Source organism: Penicillium argentinense, assembly GCF_028826775.1.
Source record: "Penicillium argentinense strain IBT 30761 chromosome Unknown utg000005l_segment0_segment0, whole genome shotgun sequence".
NCBI lineage: Eukaryota > Fungi > Ascomycota > Eurotiomycetes > Eurotiales > Aspergillaceae > Penicillium > Penicillium argentinense.
In genome coordinates, this window is record NW_026622664.1 from 5699989 (window position 1) to 5724560 (window position 24572).

The 24572-nt window shown below is 48.4% G+C and overlaps 5 protein-coding genes across 5 annotated transcripts, besides 3 other annotated features; 2 read left to right on the forward strand and 3 right to left on the reverse strand.

The window, feature by feature from the left end:
• Nucleotides 1–882: 882 nt before the first annotated feature.
• Nucleotides 883–2786, forward strand: N7532_006939 (sulfatase family protein; the record flags this gene model as incomplete). The annotated part of the gene is made up of 4 exons (XM_056619433.1): nt 883–1008; nt 1060–2127; nt 2190–2351; nt 2421–2786. 4 exons carry the CDS (start codon nt 883–885, stop codon nt 2784–2786), a joined length of 1722 nt encoding a protein of 573 aa, XP_056475592.1.
• A 1973-nt stretch (nt 2787–4759) lies between these two features.
• N7532_006940 (uncharacterized protein) lies at nt 4760–5275 on the reverse strand (the record flags this gene model as incomplete). The annotated part of the gene is made up of 2 exons (XM_056619434.1): nt 4760–4801; nt 5063–5275. 2 exons carry the CDS (start codon nt 5273–5275, stop codon nt 4760–4762), a joined length of 255 nt encoding a protein of 84 aa, XP_056475593.1.
• Nucleotides 5276–9978: 4703 nt separating this feature from the next.
• Nucleotides 9979–10124: a sequence feature (Protein overlapping with rRNA (N7532_006941, KAJ5099940.1) was converted to a misc_feature.).
• Nucleotides 10125–10178: 54 nt separating this feature from the next.
• Nucleotides 10179–11386: a sequence feature (Protein overlapping with rRNA (N7532_006941, KAJ5099940.1) was converted to a misc_feature.).
• Nucleotides 11387–11444: 58 nt separating this feature from the next.
• Nucleotides 11445–11803: a sequence feature (Protein overlapping with rRNA (N7532_006941, KAJ5099940.1) was converted to a misc_feature.).
• Nucleotides 11804–12862: 1059 nt separating this feature from the next.
• Nucleotides 12863–14277, reverse strand: N7532_006942 (FAD-dependent oxidoreductase; the record flags this gene model as incomplete). Its single annotated transcript, XM_056619435.1, has 2 exons — nt 12863–13892; nt 13976–14277. 2 exons carry the CDS (start codon nt 14275–14277, stop codon nt 12863–12865), a joined length of 1332 nt encoding a protein of 443 aa, XP_056475594.1.
• Nucleotides 14278–15213: 936 nt separating this feature from the next.
• On the forward strand, nt 15214–16113 carry N7532_006943 (fumarylacetoacetate hydrolase family protein; the record flags this gene model as incomplete). The annotated part of the gene is made up of 4 exons (XM_056619436.1): nt 15214–15325; nt 15393–15506; nt 15574–15895; nt 15959–16113. The coding sequence occupies exons 1-4, from the start codon at nt 15293–15295 to the stop codon at nt 16111–16113; spliced, it is 624 nt and encodes a 207-aa protein (XP_056475595.1). The 5' UTR covers nt 15214–15292.
• Nucleotides 16114–19497: 3384 nt separating this feature from the next.
• N7532_006944 (CDR ABC transporter) lies at nt 19498–24202 on the reverse strand (the record flags this gene model as incomplete). The annotated part of the gene is made up of 6 exons (XM_056619437.1): nt 19498–20289; nt 20342–20990; nt 21047–22079; nt 22133–23441; nt 23512–23570; nt 23629–24202. 6 exons carry the CDS (start codon nt 24200–24202, stop codon nt 19498–19500), a joined length of 4416 nt encoding a protein of 1471 aa, XP_056475596.1.
• Nucleotides 24203–24572: the final 370 nt, after the last annotated feature.

Consider the following 24572-nt stretch of genomic DNA (forward strand, 5'->3'; position numbering starts at 1 on the left):
GCGAGTACTTGATTCGTGAAAACTTTTCCTTAGAGTAACCAAAAGGATCCCCATTGTTGAGGGTTGCTGAGTCGGTAGTGGACTTGATCATTCTTTCTTTGCTTACTTCCCCCTCCTGATTTCTTTCTGTCCTTCGAATCTCTGGTTCTATCTTTCTTTCACCTTTTCTTCTGGCTATTTATCCTCTTCCGATCCCCGAATACCTCCACTGCGTTGATCTGTTTTCCTGCATGTGCGTTTTCTCCTGTACATACCATACCCACCCAGTCTACTCTAGTCCACAATTCAGATCAAAGCCCTATCTCCATCTTCCAATGGCATTCTCCCAGAGTTCTCCCCGGTCGCACCTGCTTGTTTGTCGGTGTGACATCACCCGTCTAGAAACTATGCATGATGTGATTCCTAGTCCAGGTAAGGTTTTTATGCTTGTCCCCACACCCGAAGACGTGATGTTGACCCACCCTTTTACCATCTGCTCTGGCACCATCGATGTGTGAATCTCGCAATCCGCTATTGCCGTCTGGCCCCCGCTTGCCCGGGGAAAAAACGAGAATACGAAGTCTTCGCGCACCCTGAATCTACCGCATGATCGGCCTCGCGACCCGTTGTACTCCTTTTTACTCCATGGGCAGGTCGATCAGCGGGCTTGGCCGCGCATTGCTCTATACTCAGTAGAGCAAAAAACACAGAGCGATCACAGGCGATTGTCGCTTTTGCAAATACTGTGGAGAAATGAGACAAGAGCTCTCGCTGCTCAGTTCCATCTTGATGAAGAGGGGTCCGAAGTGATCTTTTGCCAACAGACGAGCTATATAGAGCTGCCATGAGACCAGGCAAAATGAAGCCATTCTTCCCAGGAACCGCCAAGAATATCCCTGTAGAATGAATCTCTTCCGGATCTTGCTGCTCGCTGGTCTCGCTGTGGCCAAGCAGCCGAACATCCTCTTCGTCCTGACCGACGACCAAGGCAAGTATGTCGGAGGACTGGAACATATGCCCAAGCTGCAGGTATGCACCCTCCAAGCAATTGAGTTGATACAACTTTTTAACGATTTTTAGGAACTTCTTGTGCAAAAAGGAGCGACCTACCCTAAACACTACTGCTCTGTCGCCCTGTGCTGTCCCTCTCGCGCCAACCTCTGGACGGGTCGCATGCCACATAACACCAACGTGACCGACGTCGGCCTGCCATACGGCGGATACCCCAAGGTGGTGTCGGCTGGCTGGAATGACAACTACCTGCCATTATGGATGCAAGACTCAGGGTACAACACGTACTACGTTGGCAAGTTGTGGAACGCGCACACCGAAGACAACTACAATAAGCCCTACGCACGTGGCTTCAACGGCTCCGACTTCCTCCTCGACCCCTACACCTACCGATACTACCATGCGCGGATGACCCGGAATGGTCAGCCCCCGGTGAAATACGACGGCAAATATTCGACCGATGTGATCGCCGAGAAGGCGGCCGATTTCCTGGATGAGGCGATCGCGCAGGACCGTCCGTGGATGTTGACGGTGGCGCCCAATGCGCCGCACGCCAATGGTTCGCACGATCCTACGCGCAATGCGAATTGGTTTGGTGAGCCGGAATTCGCGCCTCGTCACGCCGACTTGTTCAAGGAGTACCAGTCTCCTCGCGATGCGAGCTTTAACAAACTGATCGAGGGTGCTGTGAGCTGGACTGAGAATGTGCCTGAGCTCAGCCAGAAGGAGATTGACTATATCGATGTGTTCCAGCGCTGTCGTCTGCGTGCTCTGCAGGCAGTTGACGAGATGATTGGAAACTTGGTCGAGAAGCTTGAGAAGGCCGGTGAACTGGACAACACCTACATCTTCTTTTCCACGGACAACGGATACCATCTGGGCCAGCACCGCATGCAACCTGGAAAGAACTGTGGTTATGAAACCGATATCAATGTGCCTCTGATTGTTCGCGGACCTGGTATTCCCGAGAACCAGACTCTGGACGTCGTGACTAGCCATACCGACCTTGCGCCTACTTTCCTGTCTATCGCTGGCTCTTCGCGACAAGGACTGGATGGCAAGGCCATCCCGACCACCGTGCAGGCCAGCAAGTCTGACAACAAGAAGGAGCACGTCGCTATCGAATATTGGGGATTGGTAAGTTTGACCTAAAGACGACCCACTTTCTGGATTATTTGTCGCTAAATATTGCAAATCAGGCTGTCCCAGAAGGCATTTACGGCTACGCGAGCGACAAGCTGCAACAGCCTCACAACAGCTATCAGCGAAACACATACAAGGGCATCCGTCTCATCGCTGAAGACTACAGTCTTTACTACTCCGTCTGGTGCACAAACGAGAAGGAATACTTCAATCTGAAGGTAAGCACCAACGTCATTACCTGTCGATCTCGATCAACATTGGAGCGAGCTAACCATGATTTCGCACAGGATGACCCCCACCAAACAGTCAACCTGGCCGCCCACCCCAACAAGCACGCGAACTACAAAATCGCGAACCGGGAACTGCCCCAAATTATCAACCGCCTCGACGCCCTCATGATGGTGCTCAAGTCCTGCGAAGGCGACTCCTGTCGCGACCCGTGGGGCCAGCTGCATCCTGCCGGCCAGGTCACGAACCTCGCCGAGGCACTGGCAACCGGATTCGACGAATTCTACGAGAACCAGCCCAAGGTCTCTTTCACGGCCTGTGAGCATGGGTATATCAAGGAGTCGGAAGGTCCGCAGGAGTACAATGCCTACAAGGGTGGGAATAACCAGAAGAGAGGCTGGGGATGGGTCTCTTTCTTGTGGTGATTTATCTTTTTGCCCGAGTTGATTTGAGCTTAAAATGCAGAAAATTGCATAGCGATAGAACTGCTTTATGATAATGACCGACATTGATCGATAATTCATTGCATATACACCGGATAATGTCCGCCAATTCTTGGCGCTCTCCCTCCGTTCTAGTGCTCACCCCCTCGCCGCTTTTGCTCACTGAGCCTGACCTGAGCAATCCCAGATTTGCTTACTAATCTCCTCCCGAGAGGCGATCTGAGTAAGCAGGCTCAATAAAACGCAACAAGCTAGCCCGACCCCTTGTACAGTTTTCCTTTCAGTCAAAAGAGCGGGCATCGTAAATTTGCCACTTCCTTGGCGATCCTTGCCATTGTAAACAGGATGTATTTAGTGAAAATCGTTCAATTGGCTGATTACAATTATTGTAGATCTAATGCTCCTAGGAGCATTCTCCCGTGCCCGATACTTGGCCACATTTGGGGAGCTCTAGAGGCAATTTTGGATTTTCTTTGATTTTGATTGGATACTTTCAGATCTCTCTATAAAAATTCAGATACCCTTCTATGATCACCTACTACTAAGATGAAGACCTTTCCGGGTTTTGATGCCATACTATTCTCGCCAGATTAGGTAGCAATAAACGGAAGGAAGACCTGCTATTCGCATGACCAAACACTTTCTCCTAGGAGCGTCACAATGTTACATCTTCAAGATAGCTGAATCAAAATACTCTGTCTGTTCGGGCGAGATCTTATCATAGGCTCCTGGGAGCTTAAGCCTGACCAATGCTGCCTTGTCTTAATGAACATAGATGTGAACAAGGCTCCGTACACCGATGCCCTTTAAACAATGAACTTATCTAATAGTGAAAGTGAGTGTAATGCTAATCAAATCATATTTCTCCCGCTGATAGTTCTTCGGATGGAAAGACGTTTACCCATGCTAATTACCGCCCGTCTATGCCATGTATTTCAACCTCCCGATGAGCCCCAGTGTCTGTGTAACATGTTGTAATTATTGTGTAATAACATATCCCGTGAATTACACCATGATCTACGGTTGGTGTAGCACTAGATTGTCTGCCATTTTGCACGACGAGGTTGGTCTGCTTATCCCCCATGGAGTTTGAAACAAGAGAACCCATATGAACCACTCTCACGAGCGTTATGCTACCAGGCAGTGGCGGGGAGAATCTGTGGAAAAGAACTATCCTCCCTGCCCGGTACAGCAATAGCTTTGTGAACGGAGTAACATTCCCATCCATCCCGAACCTGAAGATTGACTTTTCCCGGGAGTTGAATACCTTGAAGCAGAATCGTAGAAGTTTGTAGGTCGGTGGATGACATACAGAGGCTATCAGTTTTGGAGGTCATAATCCAACAGATCTATCATGCCTTTGTAAAACGGTAAGCCATTTATTCACACTGTGAAACGATCACTTAAAGGGGCGACGCGGTCGTGTCTCTCTGATCCTGGAATTACAGCGGGAATCCAATGGTCATGCGTGGCCTGGCGCTAGCGAACACATATTCTCCCATTGTCTCAGGGAATCTCGCGAAGGGAGCACGGATTTTATTTTCGTTTACTCAGATCCCTAGATTGAGGAAATCAATGAATGCAGAGCACGGAATAGTCTGAAAGGGAATGGCAATAGGTGACAGCTTGTCCATGATGTGGAAATCAATGCCATGTGATTTGATTATGACACGAGGATGTCTTGGGCGGGCCGAACCATTGAAGAAATATCTACCACAGTATGATTGGACTAGACTGGGGCCTCAGTTTTTGGAATTTTCCTCGTGGCTCCTCTGCGGGAATTTGCTACGGCAATCGTACCCCGTATATTTACACCGGATTAACGCCGCACGAGCGCGCTGTTGCCTTGGAGCAATAAAAAAGACAGGAATGGAATGCGAGAGTAAATCGTTGAATTGGTGAGATTTGACTGAACACGTAAGTTGGATAACCCAATGAGAGAAGCCATGAAGTGACTAATAACCGTACTGGGGAAGAGGTGCAAGGTAGGTCTGACTCTAAAACGGTGGAAAGTGAACGAACACATTAGTATGGGTTTTCTTTCGCGATGTCTGCGGACGTATCTCTGGTGTAGGAGTAAGAGGTTGTGAGTCAGGCTTGAGCATAGTTAGGCGTGTCGAGCTAGATTATTAGCTTTCTTTGACATCGGCATCGGAGCCATTGTCTCAGTGGACTCATTTGACTGTTGAACAGTTGAGATCGAGCGACAGAGATAGGAGTACATTATCCATCGTCCATGTTCGCGGACTGGAACATACCGGCATTATTCCTAATGTCTTGCGCTGCCAATAGGCGACGGCCGAAATGGTCAGTGAATAATAGGAGAAAGTAATAGGATCTAACCCCGAGGAATTGTGCACTTTTGGACCACAGCCTCGCGCGGCAACGATTGCTATAAGGTGGTGTTCCTCCTCGTAGAGAATAAATGAAATCAAGTCATTTTCAAAGGACGCCTTGGCACTTAGGAACATCATGTAAAAGTCGACTATCCTGAGAAAAGTTGGTGCCTGTTCGTAGCGCAACATGTGCCAATTTCGTGGGAAGAGATACCCGCGTTAAGGGTGCATCGAAAATGTCTGCCACCATTTTCACCAAAGGCCCTTTGTTCCCTTTTTTGAAGGCTCAGATACACAACTTGGTAGAAGAGAGAGGTGATTCAGAAATAGATAATAGGATAGCCGAAAGAGAGAAGCCAGAGATCTATTTTCTTTTGGCCTAAGCCTTATAAAAACAGGGATTTTCTCCACGGAGAGCTAAGTCGATCAGTGTTAGAAGTTAATCCGACTGGGCGGCGCGGAGGATCCACTAGCGGAGGATTAGGGCCTGATCCAAATAGTGTTAGATCAATCAACTGTTAATGTTTCTCCGATTGGCTGACACGGAGGATCTGGACAGATGTGTTCGCCAGCCCTTCCGAGCAGAATTCCTTGGCTTTCTCCAAACCTTAAAAATACGCCCGAAGAGCGATCACGTTCGGACCACTCCAAGCTCTGGGTGCATTTCACGGATTATAGGCTCTTCTGCCGTTATGATCGACGGTCTGGCCGTAGAAGAATGAGTGACCAGTTCCTTTAGATATAGTGGCCGGTCAAAAGTTGTTGGAACACCCCCTCCTTCTAACCACTGCCCGTGCCTACGGCTTACCTATTATAGCTACTGCGACCTTTCTCAAGTATGAGTAGTTCCTCTACCTTTAACTCGACGGTCTGTCATTTTGTCACTCTAGCAATGGCTTTGCGTCTCCATGTGGAGGCAGTTGTTAAAAACGACGGCTGACGCAAGGACTACCGGGGTAATTTGTGCATGCTTAAAACCCTTTTGAACTCCGACTTTACCGATCAACATTCCAATATCTAAATCAGATTGTATTTCATGGTATGTGACGAAAGTTGAAACCATCCTCTGCCCAGGCTAGAGACGGGACGTATTATTCTCTGTTGTCAAGGAAAGTGAAGATGAGAGAACCCGCTAGAGTCGATGTGACCTAGCGGATGTCGTGATTTGAAGTACCGCCAATTTCTCCACGTGATATAAGCAAGACACCTCAACCCTTTGGTCTTTTCTTCTTTTCTTCAATTAATTCAGTCATCTCATTTTGGATTGGTTCCTCTTCTTCTCTTAGGCTCCACCAATGCGTACAAGCCCATACTGTAATTGCATAGCTTCACATCTGTACTTCAAAAGGTTTAGGGTGAAAATAGACGGTATTCGTGGGCCCTGTTCACCCGGATAATATTAACTAGTTTTGGCCTAGTTAGATAGTTAACTGGTTAGCCTCCGCTGAGTAATATAAGGCTTTGAAACGAAGCTCCCCAATACATCAACACCGGTTTCACTCCAAATCCTGCGTGTTCTTTCTACTTTTCTTCGCATCACTCAGTGCTTAAGGCCAACATGGAGCTATCTTTGTGTCCGGCAGCATTAGAATCCAAGAAACCCCGGGAGCGATTGTTCCGCGCATGCGATGCCTGCTACCGGAGAAAGGTATCGTTCCCGAATTTGCCGTCTTTTGTAATGATACACGGTTGACCATTACAGATTAAATGCGACTTGATCGGTCCACGATGTGACTGGTGCGCACATCACGGTGTTGACTGTGCCTTTACTAGACCTGGGCGTCGGGCATGGAAGCCACAAAATGATCGCAGAACCAAGTATGTATTAAAAGCTGTCATCGTCCTGCTTTATTTTATTCTAATCCAGACACAGTAGCCGTAATGAGAATCCAAAATCAAGCAGCACCGAATTAGTCGTCCCCACAATGCCAGTTCCCCTTGTCACAGAAGTCATGGGATATCGTCATCCCGAATTGCCGGACCGCCGCTTGTTATTGCAATGTGTCGATGGGTATGAAGTGTCTATCTTCCGACTTCTATTTCCGGTTATTGATCCCGACTTATTCCGCCACACCGTCGATCATATTTACTCTGAATCTTCGCCAAACCGAACATCCTGTAGTGCAAGGGTATCTATATTCTGTTTTTTCCATTTTTTCAATATACTAAGGCTTGGACCTACCAAAGCCGATGAGTATGGACGAGATCTGCTAGAAAAGTCCCAGTTTTTCTTTCATTCAATTCTCGCTGAAGCAGCATCTATCGACGGAATTCAAGCCTTAGTCATGATGGTCTTCCTAGCCCCTCTTTCTGGTGATGATGAACTCATCATATTCTATCATTCTGCCGCATTGAGCATGATTTTTGAGCTAGAAGGTCATGCTGACCTGAGCGTCGCTGCTCCCATGGCGAGCACGCATATACGAAACCTGTTCTGGCTTTGTTACACTATCGATAAACAATCCTTTCCAGGCCATTACAAACCGCTTTCCCTGATTGACGACACACTATGTGACCTCTCCCTGCCTGCGGGTTATATGGATAGGCTTTTACAGAACCTGGGGCGTTCGGTGGCCTCTACGGGGCCATTCGAAGGTGCTATCTTTCCGGTTGATATTCGTTTGAGCATACTTAAGTCTAAGGTATTCGCGGCATTCTTATCACCTATGGCCCACCAGAAACCGACGCATGAGCTCCTGCGGGATATTCGCATTCTCGACAAGGAGCTTGAAGACTGGAGACGCTCATTTCCTCCCCATTGGAATCTTACCCTTTCTGTTCTGGGCACTAATCCGAAAATCGAAAGCGCTTTTTTCCATATGTTTACGCTCCGGCTTGATTACTACTGGTGCATAACGAATATTCATCATGCATGCTACCAGTTAGCGTCACTGTCCTCTGTATGCTTTAAGCTACAAGAATGCATCGATTCAAGCTTTGCGCTTTCTCTGGAGGCAAGTCGGTCAGCACTTTTTCATCTACATGCTGCCAGCAGAGAATTTCCAACTGGCGCGCTTGGGTATGTAACGACTCATATTAGCAGTCATCTGTACGCTAACCCCGTTCCGCCCCACATAGGTTCGCTGTTTCTTTTTGCCTTCAAAATTTCTACACGGTCTACTGCAATATCTTGCAGAATCCTCAGAACCCAGAGGTAGTAAGAGATTTAGAGCTCATCCAAAACCTGGGACTGGTCATGGAGTCGTTCAATACGTCTCACAAAGGCCGTAGGATATCTAGTCTCCAACCACTTGTCAATTACGTGAAGAGTTTGAGTCGTGCGGCTTGAACGGCTGTTGACATTGCCCATGCACGCACACCGTAACCTTTCGGGGGCTGCCGAAGAATGTAGCAACTTAAGAAAGAAATGGCACAGTTTTGCAGTTCTTACAGCATACAAGTATTTGTCGGTTATATCTTCTCGGCGAGGGAAGAAACGGCCTAGCAAGGACCACACCAGGTGGCGAAGAAGTCAACAACGACGGGCTTCTTGCTGTCCTCAACGAGCTTTTTCCGCTGCTGAGCGCTATAGAGAGAGAAATTATCCGTCAGCACATATTCTCAGAATGCATGTAGCTGTAGCTCTATTTCAAGATCCGACGCCAAGAGATATGAAAGAAGAAAGTATGGAAGAAGCGCGAAACTCACCTCTCGATCTTGTGACACCCATTTTGAAGAGTGAATTACGTTAAGCAATGGGAGTGTATGTAAAGGGAGGAGTTTTATTCGGGTTGCCTTGCGTTGCCCACGTGATATCCACACCAACATTACGGAGGGCTTCTTCCCTCCTACAACTGCCTCATAAGAGTCAGTTGCTTGCCTCTGGTGGTAGCTCGTCATCTCTCACGCAATCAAGACTCGATTTTGCCCCTCCCACCTTCCCTCTGTATATAGAAACCACTGCAATGCAAACACATTGCCTCCCTGCAAGGGAGCGAGGACGGGCCTTCTCTGCCGCTACAGTCTAATGCATTTACGCAACAGACGGCAGCGACAGGTGACCCGTTAGGGCCAAACTGCACACGATGCTGTTCCCATCTTGACTGCGAGAGGTCACCAATAAGAGTACGGTGGGCGATAGTGCGAGATAGAGGGGGCCGAAAGGCGAGTCAAACGGAAGGTGGAAGGTTCCTAGAAGAGTGAAGTACTGTGAGCTTTAAAATTCAAGGAGGGGCAAGTCACTGAGAGGCGTTTGGATTTTATAGGGATGACGTTCCCGCCAGCCGGCAAGAGCTCAAATTTGAAAGCTGCCTCCTTCGGGGTCCACATTATAATTTGCAGACGGGCCGTCATAGAGGGCGAGAATCCCATCTGGGATGAGGTGCCCGCGCCCGTGTGAAGCTCCTTCGTCGAGTCGAGTTTTTGGCAATGCAGCTCTAAGTGGGTGGTAAATTTCATCTAAAGCTAAATACTGGCTGGAGGCCGATAGCGCACAAGTAGAGTGATCGAAAGAGGAATGGCACTTTGAAAAGAGAGTTAAACAGCGCATGAAATTGTTGCAAGGGAGCTGTTGCGACCGGACTCGCTCGCGGGGTTCAGCTGGCATTCGGGCCGGTCCACTCCCCCGCCGGCGGGCCAGCGTCTCATCCACTCTACGAGGAAGCCGTGGCTACAGCAACTTATACGTTACTGGTGCGGCGGTAATACCAGCACCTGAAGTATATTCATCATTACAGTAGATTAGAAGTCAGTCACAATACGTATTCAGGGTCGTTATTAGCTACAGATAAACTTCGGTAAGACTAGCCTCAAGGCACAGAGATTGTAATGGAGCAGACGTCCCGGTACCCTGAAATTCTCGCTTAATTAGCTGGTATTGGCACCTTGCCAGAATACCGTTAACAGTCTGCCAAAAGTATGTTGGCTGATGAGAGAAATTGCAACCACCTGGGATGTAAGGGCGCCTCGAAACGTGAAAGGATCAGAGCAATATGGCGGTAGGAAAGCGGGCCAGAGACTGATTGACTGAAGCTTTCGAAGGATACTATATCTGCATTAGCTAGAGATTACCATCAATTGGTAGAACACGATGACCTACACTTGAGGAGCCTTGGTAGCGTCCAAATGTTACCAAAATGCTGGAGTTGAAGGCGTAGTACGGTGATGTGGTAATCAATGTCGGAGCTGAGATTGTGATCCACTATGGTGGTCGTCTTTTTATGGAGGTCAAGGAAGATCAGGGCTGTGAATATGGTGAAGGAAATTGCTGGGTCGACAGTGAGGCAAAAAGAGCTATCCCATTGATCTGCGATAGACGCGATATCCTGACATGCCTCAAGAACACGCTCCCAGCTTGTCAACCATTCGTCACTTTGCCCAAGACCAGGGTCTGCAATTGAGAGGAGTAATTGTGCCAGTCGTAGATGAAGGACAGTAATCATCCGCGCGTGGTGATCAACATGGGACTCGTTCGAGAATGCGTTGCGTCTCTGATTAAGCCAGCCGGGTGGGAGCGCTAAACGAATCGTAGCCAGCTGCCGCTCAACTTTGGCGATTTGCGCAACCATATGTTCTTGTGAGTGAATCAGATGCAAACGGATAACAAGCCCAGCTTGGCGCAGAGTAGCAATCGTGATGTTATGAACATTCTTCAGCAATGTCTCCGGAGCTAAAGGGACGGCAAGAAGGACTTTCGATAGGTCTTCCGAGTTGGACGGTAAGTATAGCTTCAGAAATCCCTGAGCGCTTTCTGATGGCTGGGTAGTATGGCTTTGAATGAATGAGGTGTTTATAACGGAGTCATCAATCAAATATGGTGTCCCGGATGAGATATTGGAATAGGCGTCAAGGCGATAAATACACCACCAGAGAGCTCTCCATTCTTGAATATCTTCATCATTAACAGTGTTCCAGTCAGGATAGAGCGTCTGGATATGGTCCAAGCGGTCGAGCCCGATACGATAGGCCATGCGCGTCACTCTACCCACGCGCAGCCAGGATTGGTGTCCAGGGTATTGATGGAATTCATAGAACGCCAGAAGGTAGGCCTTGCGAAACTCGTCGAGTGATAGAAAGTCACCAACCAAATCATCCTCAAGTATACTTGAGCTCAGTAATAGATCCAAAGAGGTATCCAGACGGGATCGGTCATCCTCATTTGTGGTAATTCCGGTAAGCTTTGCGGTAATGATGACTATTGTCAGAATTAGATCTTCACTGCACAGGGAGCTTTGGTAGTGACGAAAGAACAGTTCTTTGGAGAAGATAGGGTTTGCATCTTGAACAATATCGAAGTAACTCCTCAGGCTAAACAAGTTCATTAGCTCCAACATGGATACACTCAATGATAGAGGATACTGCATACAGGTACTCCACCTGCTGAGGAGGTAAATGTAAGTGGCTGACAAGTTGAGGAGCATTGCCTTGCGCTTGGTGAGCGGTCGCAGGGAGTGAAACCCCGGATGGGCTATGCAAGACAAAACCTCCAAAGGTGGGAGTCGATTCATTGCTAGAAAGATGCTCCAGTGGGGAGTCGTTCCGATGTTCGCGGGCTGGATCATAGTTTGCGCGAATTATCAGCGTCACATACTGAGACTGGACGGTTGTAGAAAGGATTAGATGGGAATATAGATACCTGAAGACGTGCCTGACCTTGACGAATTGGAGACGTAGCGAGAACCGATGGCGGGTCCAGGTTTGCGCTTTACTGAAGTATAACTGCATGTTTCTCCGAGCTCAAAGCAGCGAGAGCAGGTCGGTCGTCCCTGGTTACCTATTCCAACTCAGTGGGTTGGCCAGAGTCTCAGGATAGCGACGCCAGAAACATACACTTTACCTTCTTGCTGTGGGAGGTCTGAGCTAGAGCCTTCAGCATAGAGAGGAGAACTCACCGAATGCACCGATCGCAAACCCTTAAAGGTACAGAGTTAGAATCGGAATTAGGGGCGGCGATTGCGGGATGCTGCATGGTTGCTTGCACGCAGGTTAGCTGTGCCCGGAGAGACTATTATCTCGCCAATAGATCGGAAAAATCCCCTCTCAGTGTTACCCAAAATAGCACTGATTATGTCGGATGCAGAAGCTGAAGATGATGCAAAAGTTGAGCCGATTGTCAGGGAGGATTGCATTCTTCAGGAACATATTGTCATAGTGTGCTCATTCCCTTCCCTGTCGAGTTTGTGACGTCAGTCAAGGCTCCCTTAAAAATTCTGTGCAGTTGGTTGAACAGAAATAATGCCATTATTGGCTAATCTTGGCCCCGCCTTACGGTCAAGTTCCTCCGCGGAGGAATTTCTGGGCCATAAGTGGGCCGCCACTCACCGTTTCATAAATGTTCGAGCAAGCTATTGACTACGTAGTACCCATTGATGGGACTAGATTAACCGAGGGGAGATTACGCACCAGCCGAAGTGGCTTGGGTACTATCGGGGCAAGCTGAGATAGTATGGACTAGTAATCCTCTTGGACGAATAGGCAACGAGGTAGGACTAAGCGGAGCCAATTCGGGATGATTGAGTTGACCGCTCCATGTCTCGACAGGTACTGAGTTGAGGTGTCCCCATCAGTTCCCCCGGAACGAAAGTGGGAGTGCCTCTCTCAATTCCCTGTCCCCAGGAAAAGCGGGAGTGCCCTTAGCAATGCCGGGTGTGGGGCTGGAGGAGTTAAAACTTTTGCTGTGTCACTCTGAAGGATGTCAATACCAAGTCACTTGTGGTGAGGAGACCGCTCGCATCATCTACATACAAGAGTGACTTTTTTTTCACAAATAACTAGCTGTTTATTCTAAGACTTCATTGAATACAACCAGCTGATCATGCCTTCCATCGGATCTTCCTTTGGAACATAATCCAGCACTCGTCCCTTGCGGAACTCAGGCGCCATAACGTACCGCATGATTAAGCGTTCCGTCCAGTTAGGAAGGAATAAATACCGAGAAAGAATGTAGTACCACCTATTGTTCCAGGTGTGCATACGGGTCTCGAACCCAGATTTCCAAACATCACCCTTGAGTGAGCATTGAGAGCTCATACGAACCGCCTTGTACCTCTCAAAAGTCTCCGTGAGGGCATTGACAGTTGGGTTCTCGAAAGCGGCTGCATTGATGGTCTTCCGAAGACTGTTGCAGAGTACCACCACATCTTGAACGCCATTGTTGAATCCAAGCCCCAGATGTGTGGTCATCTTGTGGCACGCATCACCCACAAGCACAACCCTTCCTAGGCTCCAGTGTTGCACGATACCCTCGTCCAGATTGGTCAGACCCGCCCCTAACATCCGTGGCCAGACATCTTTCACCTTCACTGTCCTCGTCAAGGGAAAATCCAAAAACTCTTGGGCTAAAGACTCAACGTCCTTGTCGGTGTAGTTTGTGCGCGCTTGTGTGGGGTTTGGGAGCTTCTTACACAAGAAGAACCATCCACGATTCCGACTGCTGAAGTACATAATTGCTTTGTCTTTTGCCTGGATATCATATCCGAAGCCTGACGCGGAAGGTGACGGAAATGAGCCGTAGAGAAGCTGATAGGTTGCTGTAAATGGTTGGACAGGGTCCCAGGATCGTCCAGGGCTTGCCTTGAGAGCGAGTTTGCGCATCAACTGTCGAGTTTTACTGTGGACACCGTCGGCACCAATCACGATCGATCCCTCAAAGATGCTTCCATCTGCGGAAGTCACCCTGACTCCCTCCGGATTTATCTTTATGTCGACTAGTTTCTTGTCCGTTAAGACTTTCTCTTTCGCAGCAGGCGGGAGACAGTTGTACATAATCTCGATCAATTCGGCACGGTGGAAGGCAACTGGTCCATAACCATGACTGATACTCGTCAGAATACATGTGAGTGATGACACAATACTGAACGTAGGTAGAAGGACTGGTGCGTCGTAACTTGGACTCACTTCTCGCGTATTTCGGCATATTGAGTGCCCTCCTTAAAAACGTCTCCCTCGGCCGTAAACGACAGATGGTGACGCAGCTCGGCGCCGTGAGGTAACAACTCCTCTAGAACTCCAAATTGATGCAGGACCCGTAAGGTGTGAGGATGAACAATAAGGCTAGCGCCTTTGTCTTCCACGATGGAATGCCTGCACTCCAGGACCAGGAAGTCAATACCAGCCAGGTATAGGGCATGTGCAGCTGCGAGGCCCACCGGGCCTCCGCCGACAACTATCACTTTAAATGCGTTATTCTGGTCACTCATATTGTGATTATCAATTCTGTGATAGTCAAGGAATCAGATCATTTGTTCAAAAGGGGAGGGGCTGGTTTAATACTTTGTGTACACAGTAGCTTCTCCACGGTGGTCGTCTTGTACTCCAATCAAGCCGAGAGATGCACGGTAGCGTCGTATGCGGAGCTCCCTAATTATCAAAAGTAAATTTTCAAAGAAGTGTGATCGTATTGGTTGAAATCTAAGCTCCCAACGCACACGACACGAAAATCAGAGCTTCCGGAAAGTCCCTCCGATATGGGGCCATGTGAATCACCCCATTCAATTCAGATCTCGAGTAGCAGCTAAACCGGATTATAACCGACCCTTGCCGAACATTACTATATCTCGGATCCTCGGTAATTCCTCCTCGCTGCTGATATTGAAGTCACTCCGCGGATCGACTTGACGGCGAAGCTCTAACGTTTGCGTCAAAATTTCGGAATGCGCATGGATACTGCCAGCGGATGAACTTCTCCCCAGACGTGACGTGTGGCGGGAGTACTGCGGTTACCGCCGGTCGGAAGACCCACTGTGAATGTTACTCCGGCGTTAGTATTAATTAGGACTAACTGGCAACGCTTGGTGCAAAGCTTGGCATACATGGTTGCCGCGTCGCTTCAACAAATACGGGACGGTCAGCACATTTTCGTCTTTGAGTCACGAAAAATCAACAGTTGTCACTCCTCCAAATTCTTAAGGAGAGCTTCTTGATTCATCAAAATGACTCCTTTTGACCATCTTGTGCGATTTGAATGCACAGAGGATGGCAAATCCTATTATGCGGACTTGGGACTTAATGCAGACGGGCCCCCGGCTTTGGGAACGCAGTTAGGTGCTTTCAGATCTTTTGACGACCTCACAAATCATACAGGTAAACAGATTGTGACTGTGGGACGGGTAAGTCAACATTAAAATGAAATCCAGAGAAGCCGCAGCATGCTCATGGTACAAACAGTTGCTAGCCCCGCTTCCTCGAGACAACATACCGATATACTGCGTAGGAATGAACTACAGGAGTCATGCTAAAGAGGCAAAGGTGATATTCTCTCATTCTATCACCGAGATCGTGGCTTCAAACGTCGAGCTCACACGCGCCTCGGCAGCTTCCGATCCCTTCACACCCGCCACTTTGGACGAAACCCGCAGCGTCCCTGGCACATCCCGAGGAAGAAATTCCAGTGAATGATTTCTGTGCCAAAAGCCTGCTCGATTATGAGGTGAGGGAATCGTGGATCATACCATTTACAATCTAAAAGCTGATTGAACCCTGCTTCGGGGGCCAAGGGTGAGCTGGTCTTTGTCACTTCGGAAGAGTGCCGCAATGTGTCACCGAAGGAAGCCAGGAACTATATCCTAGGCTATACGGTGGGGAACGATCTATCATGCCGCATGTTCCAACTTCCAAAGAACTCCGGAGGACAGTTTTTTTTTGCCAAAGCATTCGACCGGTTCGCGCCAATCGGCCCCACCCTTATCAGCCCAGAGCTTTTTGAAGCACATCATTTTGATTTTATCACTAAGGTAAACGGTGAAGTGCGTCAAAATTCCGATCTCGAAAATGATATGATATTTGCTCCGGAGCGAATACTTAGTCACATGAGTCAAGGTGGGTGAATGCAGTGTCCACATCTCATCCCGAAAGCATTTTGCATTTTGCTGATTGTTGCAGGTACCACTATCCCAGCAGGGACGGCAGTGATGACTGGTACCCCAAAAGGAGTTGGAGCTTTTCTTAGGCCTAAAGTATTTTTGAAAGATGGCGATGTTGTTGAAGTTAAGATGAAAAAGGTCGGAACCTTAAGGAATAAGATTCATTTTGAGTAAGCCTAGTCATGCAGCCGCATTGTGCTCACAGTTCTCGTTGCTGATAGTGCTATTGAGGGTGACTTTTTGGACTCGCGTTATTGTCTGGACACAGTGGTTGGCACTTCAGATTATTACACGGTGGATTTAGTTCGATAGAAATTTTCGTTTGGCCCGAGGCACTAGTGCCGGGTTTGTGGCAGTAGCATCAGTTAGGTTTGGCTTTATCTCCTGCAGAAGAAAACATAATACATTTTAAATTTGTCGTGCCAATACATCTTCAACCGATGGTGTCGTAGTTGACGGTGACGGGGGTGTACTGTTGATATTTGGTATGTGATATGGACTTGGCTTAATCCGTTTGGTGCGACAACGTTATGGAGCGCGCTCATAATGGACCAAGCGAAGGCTCACGGGAAGTTACAGGATTTCTCTGATTCTGAGTTGCGGTAAGGGGTAACACTTCATGAGTACATATCTTTGGCAGAAGATATGCATTCAGCTTATGACTCCTGACAAAGGAGTAGCGAGAGGGTAGCAGACGCCCCTCGACTTGATCGCGTTCTGACCATGTTAAATAGGCCTGGGGAGTTGTACATTGCAATCACCAAGAATCAATCTTGTTACGAACCCGACTACATTGTCCCTTCATCTATTACATCTGCTTCTTCCTACCTAGTTAACGGACCCTCGTCCGGTCCATTGCCCTTTACAGACAGACTGGGTTTTGTACGTATGTTAAAGGGATACTCCATGAAGCGATTGTCTAAGCATCCACGGTGATAATTATCGTGGACTGTATGAGAGGAGATCTCTAGAAAGTATTCCGGGTTTTTATAACGTGTAGGTGTACGAGTGTGCAGGGGCGGTCTTGGAGCGATAGGACGGAAACGTGGCGAAGGAGGTTGTTTCGAGCGTGGGAACAGGGGTAGTAGGGATATTTACAGGATCGTACCGGCGGTGAAATAGGCTGTACTTCGACAGAATGGTCATTTGACAGGGAACTGTATTGGGATGGAGGGAAAGGAAAGGAGTGCCGGGAGAGCTCGGAAGGAGGCAGCGTTGCAGCGGATGGAGAAGCAGCTTGCACTGGAACAGAGTGGAGATTTATAGGCGAATAGTATGAAGGTGGAGGAAAGGGGATAGTATGCGGAAACAGTTGAAAGATTAACAAGATTACAGGATAAAGATGTACAGCGCGAAAATGGCGATCTCGGCGGGAAGGCGGGGAAGGCGGGGAAGGCGGTTGGGGAGAAGGAAAAGCATTATGGAAATAGTTGAACGACCTGGCGTAGATATCTTGAAACGCGCACCGCTATTATACAAGCGTAGCACATTCAGATGAAGCCACAACGGCGGCCAGAGAAGGCAGAGACGAAGAGATAACAGGATAGAAAACTGACAGATGAAACGACAGCAGAAGAAATAAGCAGCGCACATATCTACAAAAAAACAGCTGAAACAGCAGACGCAGTGGAGCATGGAAAGAAGCGGTGGTGTAGTCGAACACGAAGACACGCGGCGACTGGCCAATGAGAAGAGGACCCTATGGAAGTGCGTAGGCACAGCAAGTATGCAGATTCGGTGAAGAACATCGAATAACGGAGGGCGTATGGAACAGCAAAGTTAGGGCCAGAGAAGTAACATTAGGGTTGAAGGGAAAGCGCCAGCGAAGATGGCCGGAAACCGTCAAGACTATGCGTAAGACTGTCAGTTGCAGAAGAGCTAATCAGAACAGAGCTTGGACAGAACAGGGAGTGAATGATAAACAAGGCAGGAAAGAAGCGGCGAATGGAAAGCAAGGATTTGGCTAACATCAACAATCGTAGATAAAGTTTTTCTGACAAGGAGAACGGCAAGATAGCCATCATGGCCTCACCGGTATTGCTAACAAGCTGAACCTTCAACAGAATACGCACTCCTTTCATCTCAGCTTTTGTTATTCCCTTTTTTATTCTGCTACCCTGGCGGGCCAGTAAATGCAGTGTATTTCCATAGTTATACATGCCATTTTTATTATAATATAATGACTGGCGCGCAAGTACTGTTTTGCTTCATATAGAAATAGGCTTTTTGGTTTCTAACACGAATGGCATGTACTAGCTATGTGTTGGTATCACCAGCTAGGTACTGTGTACACAGTTAAGTGGACAGTCTGTATGCTCTAAAGCAAAGTCAATTTGATTCTTGTTGATAGATGTAGATAGATGTTCAGTCTAGTTGGAAAACACCCCTAGATCCCACACGCCGGCCTTCGGCGGTCTCAACACCGGGGCCACAGCCCAGCGCAAGAATGCGTACACCAAGCAAGGGATGTTATCCATCGGTCGCTAGCAGTGGGTCACAGCCAGTTTGTTCTGACAGGAGAATATATCCCGACACTATGAAATTCCAAGGATATACTGTGTACTAGCGGACCAGGACAATGGAATCAGAATTGGGTGATGCAACAGATGAGATCAACAGAGTGTTGATTCTGATTCTCTGAAACTGCTGGGAGTTGAGGGGGTTGAAATACCCTCGCGAATACCTGTGACTCGGAGGTTCCTGTACATACCCGAGGTGGCGAAAGGTGGCAAAAGTAGGCGCAATCCCAATACCCAGTACCAAGTTCTCGGAACCTCAGCAGTACTGTTTGAGTCAATACAGTGCTGACCACCATTTCCCTGACGGTTTCTAAACCATGAGCAATTGCAGATGTGTCTGGTATGTGCTCAAGTCGCTAAATTCCAAGGCGGCGTTTATTAAACATGTTTGGGTGGAGTGAGCTAAACAGAGTGCAGCTTGCCGAACGTTGTATTCGTAGCTATCTGGCTAACTGAGGAAGAAGGAAAGGAAGAAGGTGTGTGTGACGGAGGTATGGTGTAGCCCGTCACCGCCCAGGTCTCGTGATTTCAAGTAAAACAATAATGCCAAGTTTTGTTATTTGGTGGTGTGAAGTATCAAGCAAGGCCATTTGTATTGATAGTCGTATTGTTCAACGTGAATTCGTTCAAAACGGAGGACGCATTTAACTGGAGTATTATATTTGCAAATGAGCCCACCCCGAGTGCCTTTAGCCAGAAAGAAAAGATCAAGATCTCAGATGATTGGGTTTTTTTTCATGGGCGTTTACTCCAGCTCTGAAGCTAATCACAGGCTCGTCCTTAATATCATAATACTACCAAGAGAGCGTTTGGAGGTGATGCACTAGGACAACGACTCCATTTGACTTGACGTGTGGAGCTTAAAACTTTCCTTGTATAATTTTATTACAACAGCTAATATGTAAATTGAGGTTTATCGAAGGTAACGGAAGACGAAAGAGAAAAAGCGTCTAGAGTGCTTGACAAAATATTAATAAACTGGTGACAGCAGCATAAACGGACAAGGAGAACAAATTGGAAAGGACCGAATGCCAGGCGTTCACGCCCGAGGCTTGGAGAACCTCGAGTGTATGAGCTTGAGCTTCTGCTTAACATTGTCGTGGTTCCAACGCTTCACTCGAAACAAATAGTAGAGAAAAGCGGCCATAATAATATTAAACACGATGTATGCCCAAATAATTCCGAAGTTCCTCCATCGCTGGGAGTAGTAGATTTGGGACTGGGCAAGGTACTGGTCACCAACCGTGAGCGAGCAGTAACTGCAATCGGAAGTACCATTCCAGTTAAGCAGCTGGCCTCCTGCAAGCTCAATATACTTCGAAAGGTATTGGCCACACGTCTGGCCAGATGGCGGGTCAAAAACCGCAAGTTCATCTAACGAGCAATCGACGTGACGACCATGGACCTGGGTCGCAGCCATGGCACCCGTCCAGTAAGTGAAAGGGCTGGCACGATACATGAAAATCCAGAATCCAGGGAGAGCAGATGGAGGTTGCATTACTCCACAGAATGTAAGAGACATCGCAAAGAGAAGGACAACAACGGCGCTAGCCGTTTGCGAGTCAGGAAGGGCGGCGATGACCATTTGAGCAAACGATCCGGCGTAGATAAAGAATTGAACGCAGAGAAGAAGGACAGTGGCCTGGCTGACGGATGGAAGGAGGCCCACGACGGCATAAAAGTAGCAGGCATATATAAGAATGCCCGTGATGAACATGTAGGGTATCTCAACTATCACGTTGGCGGCCAAAAATGCTTTCCAAGAGTAGGCTTTTGAAGGACGTTCGCGAACTTCGTAAAGAGACCGTTGCGTAACAAACAAAGGCATTAGCTATAGAAGGTTAGACGGGTTAAACGTCGATGGGGAATAGACTGAATCAGACCTGTTGAGCCAGGGAAGTGAAAATCGTACAGAGCATGAAGACTGAGTAAACGATAGTCTGTATACCTTGAAGGGACGCCTTGGCTTGGTAGAATGAGAAACCGATAAAGAGACCGGAAGCAATACCCAGCCCCCACTTAGAGATAATGTAGGACGGCATCCGCCAGTACTGCTGGAAGACTCGGTACGTGACCTGATAAAGCTGGAACCAGAAAGGCATTGAAAATTCTGCCCGGCTGGAGGATAAGTCCTCGGTGTCAGAATGCTGGCCCTGGTTTTCCTTATGAATTCGGTCAATCTCAGCCTGGACCTCTTCGCTCTTTTGACTCTGCATCCAGACATCAAACCAGTCCTCCCCCTGAGAATTGCGGCCAGCATTCACCACATCAAGCATGTATTCGGCAGGGTTCTCGCTGGCTCCACACTTTCGTGCGCCATGAGACTCGAAGTAGTCCAGGAGGGTCCGTGACTGCTCTCCAATAGGTCCGAAGTAGACAGTCTTGCCACCTCGTGCTAGGAAAAGAAGTTGATCGAATTGCTGGAATAGCATGGCACTTGGCTGGTGAATGGTACAAAGGACTGCCTGTCCATGCTTAGCCAACTTACGGAGGAAAGAACAAATAGCCCAGCTGCTTTGCGAGTCCAGACCACTGAAATATGATATTAACAACCAAGGGAAAGAGGGGAATGTATGGGTTTAGCTCACCTAGTTGGCTCATCCAGGAAAAGAAGAAGCTTGGGTTTCGCCGACAGTTCCACTCCTATGGTCAGGAGCTTGCGTTGTTCAACGTTGAGACCCTCGCCCGGCACACCCACTATAGCTTCAGCAAATTCTTCCATGTGGAGCATCTTGATCACGTCCTCAACATAACTGTACTTCTCCTGGATAGAAACAGTAGCGGGCTGACGCAACAGAGCGCTGAACCGCAATGACTCGCGAACTGTGGCGGTCTCTAAATGAAGATCCTGCTGCTGAACATAACCAGTCTTTCTTTGGAAGCTGGCATCAAGATTACGTCCATTGACAAACATTCCGCCAGTCACCACCCCAACTGATGTTCTATGTGCCAGAACATCAAGCAGGGTGGTCTTTCCTGCTCCAGAAACGCCCATCAATGCGGTGAGGGTGCCTGGTTTGACCCATCCAGAGACGTGGTCCAAAAGCCTACGAGGCTCGCCCTTGACCTCAATATCATATGAAATATGCTGCCAAGTGAAGCAATCGGTCTGCGCCTCGATAGCGGCCATTCCTTTCTCCTCGCTCCCATCGGCGGTCGCTTGGGCCACTTGTGTGGTGCCGGGGCTTTCAACATCTGATTTGCAGTTTTCTTGGCAACCGCGCGTATGTCCTGGCTCATGGCCGCGGCGGAAGACGAGAGCTTCAGCAGTGCTTGTAGTTGAGGAGTTCAACTCGCAAGCGATAAAGTAAACTGCCATGAGGCCAAAAAGGAAGGCAAATAGGATGCCGACATTACGCCACACATGACTATAGCTATACTGATAGTTGAAGAGGATATATCTATCACCGTTAACAGTTATCTGTCCAGCCACAGAGCCGGGCGCAGAGCAAGAAAATGAGTCTCCGGACATATTGGCGTAAGACGGAATGAATTGTGAGCAGGCGAAGTCCCTCCCGTGGAATTCGTTGGCGATCAGAATCTCGAAAGCATAATATATCGGATTGATGTAATGTATCCACTCAAGCCACGGGTGCATGCTGGGTACGGGGAGAACAAATCCTAGAGGCAAGATCAGGTTATTTGCCCGGACAAGATTCGAGGATGTTTCATACCTGTGTAAATTACGAGAGCAAGGATCATAACTCCTGCCAAGCCCATTGCTTGGGAGACTGTCCTAGTCACAGCGGCAAGTGTGCGGAAAGCAGCACTCATAATGAAGGTGATGAGAAATGTGACTAAGAAGTAAAGGAAAAAGCTACCCGGCTCCCGTCTTAGTCCAGAGAGGAAGTAGAGAATCAAATTGAACGCCACGGACAAGGTGAACTTGACAGGTATATCGGCGACAACTCCAGCAATCGCTTCGGTGGCGGGATGATAAAAGGCATATGAATTATGCTTCTCGACGATTGGACGTTGTGCGTAAAGACTGTTGATCTCGCTCATTGCGGTGAGCGCGTTGAGGAGCACGGCGAAAAAAAGAGTGGCACCTTTAGATGTGAAGCCAGAAGTGGTATTTGGAGAGTCATAAAAGACGGAACCGATGATCAGAGCCATGGTGATATTGGTGATGACCGTAGATACGGTGGAGGCTGCGTTGTTCCACAGCCGTTGATACGCGCGGACCGTGTTCAGCTTAATCTGCATAGGGACGCTGATGATGTAGGGTGACTTGGGTCGAGTGTGCTTTGCTTGGCTGTCACGTTTGTTCTCTTGGAACGCTAAAATAGCTGCAGCCTCGTTGTTGACTGAGTATTGCTCTTCATATGCGACGATCTCGGTCTGCAGCTGTTGAAACTCGGCGGACGTGAGCCACGCGTTTTCAAAGTCCTCAGGAGTACGTGGAGCACGGCCTTCCATGTCAGCTCTAGTTCGGCGCTCCTGCGGATTGGTGACCGAAGTAAGGAAGTCTCCCGTGGTTTGTCTAGGAGGGCATTCCCAGCCCTGCCGCTCGAAATATGCCTTGGCGGTGATGGCTGGGCCAAAGTAGACTTGCCGTCCTTCGTATAGAACCATGACCTTGTTGAATACATCATAAACACTTTGACTGGCCTGGTAGGCAGCCACAGCATGGGCTGAACCGGTAAGATCTGACAGCAGCCGGAGAGACTCCACAAATTTCAGAGCAGTAGCAGAGTCCAATCCCCGTGTAGAGTTATCCCACGCTGCCAGAGGAGACCGAGCGAGAGCCATCTCCGCGATACTGACACGCTTTCGCTCGCCACCAGAGACACCGCGAATAAAATCGTCACCCACACGCGTGCTGTATGTATGGCTAAGTCCAAAGATAGAGATCACAATTTGCGCCATGTACTTCGCAAACTCGGACCGTGACATGCCTTCGAAACGGTGAGCTGGTGTACGAGTCGCAGCGGCAAACTCTAGGGTCTGGCCGACGGTCAAATGGGGGAAATGTCGGTCAACCTAGAGACCGGGGCAAGTCAGCATAGACCCTCAGCAGGTATAGGTCCGGGTCTACTTAAAATTGCCATACCTCCTGGTTGTATACTACCTCGCCTCTGAATTCTTTCGTCATTCGCTCTTGGGTAATACCTACACCGCCCCTTTCAGTATGAAAAGTGCATAAAGCGTGCAACATCTTGAAACTTACCGTTGTAGTGAATCACGCTATTCATGTCAAGTTCCAACCCATGGAGTTCACCACAAAGAGACTTAAGGAATGTACTGCAGCCAGCGCCGGGTCGGCCCAGGACCAAAAGCAACTCCCCGCTCTTGAGGAGCCCATTAAAATCCTTGAGGATCCTCCGACGAGGAGAACGGGCATCGCGAAGCACCTGTGGCCAGCGTAGTGGCGCACTCAAAATCGATGACACAGTTTCTTGAAAGCGGAGTGCGGCGCCAGATCCATAAACATTGAGTTGTTTATACACAATTCCCATGGTCTGGCCACGACGGCCATCACGTTCAACATGATTTATGGCTGCGACGAGCCATTTCCGCAAGTCGAACTTTTGGGACTGAGGGTCCAACAATGGATCGTAATCGGCAAGAGGGTTAAGACGGTGAGCAGCGGTCGACTGTTGACGGGATTGCTGAGTAGCTATGCGAGTAAGGTTGTCTACCTCGCTCTGTTCGATCAAGTTAATAGGCTGGATGGCTGGCACCTCATGCTCTTGGATGCAATTGTGGTCTTCTCGGCTACCAGATGACATTATTGTGGCCATGCAACGTCAGCTGAGGTTGAAGAATGAGAGTATCAAGAAAACGCGCGTTCAAATAAGGTGGGAAGAACCAGCTACTTTTGTGATAGGAGAGTGATGATTTGAAGCAATAGAGAATATACCCAAAAAAGGGGCATTGAAGACAGAATCCGTGAAATTAACGGGCTGGCAGCACAGGTAGGCTATATTTGAAACGTGATTGTGATGTGCGTAACGGTAAAAGGCGAAGGGTGCAAGATATTTCAGCTCTACCGAATACTAGGTGCAGATAAACGTATTATTATATGACTGGTCATCGTGGCGATTTTAAGTTCTTCCGTGGAGGAATTAGAAAAACAAAGTCTGCTCAGCCCGGTCCAATCACGGACACTGG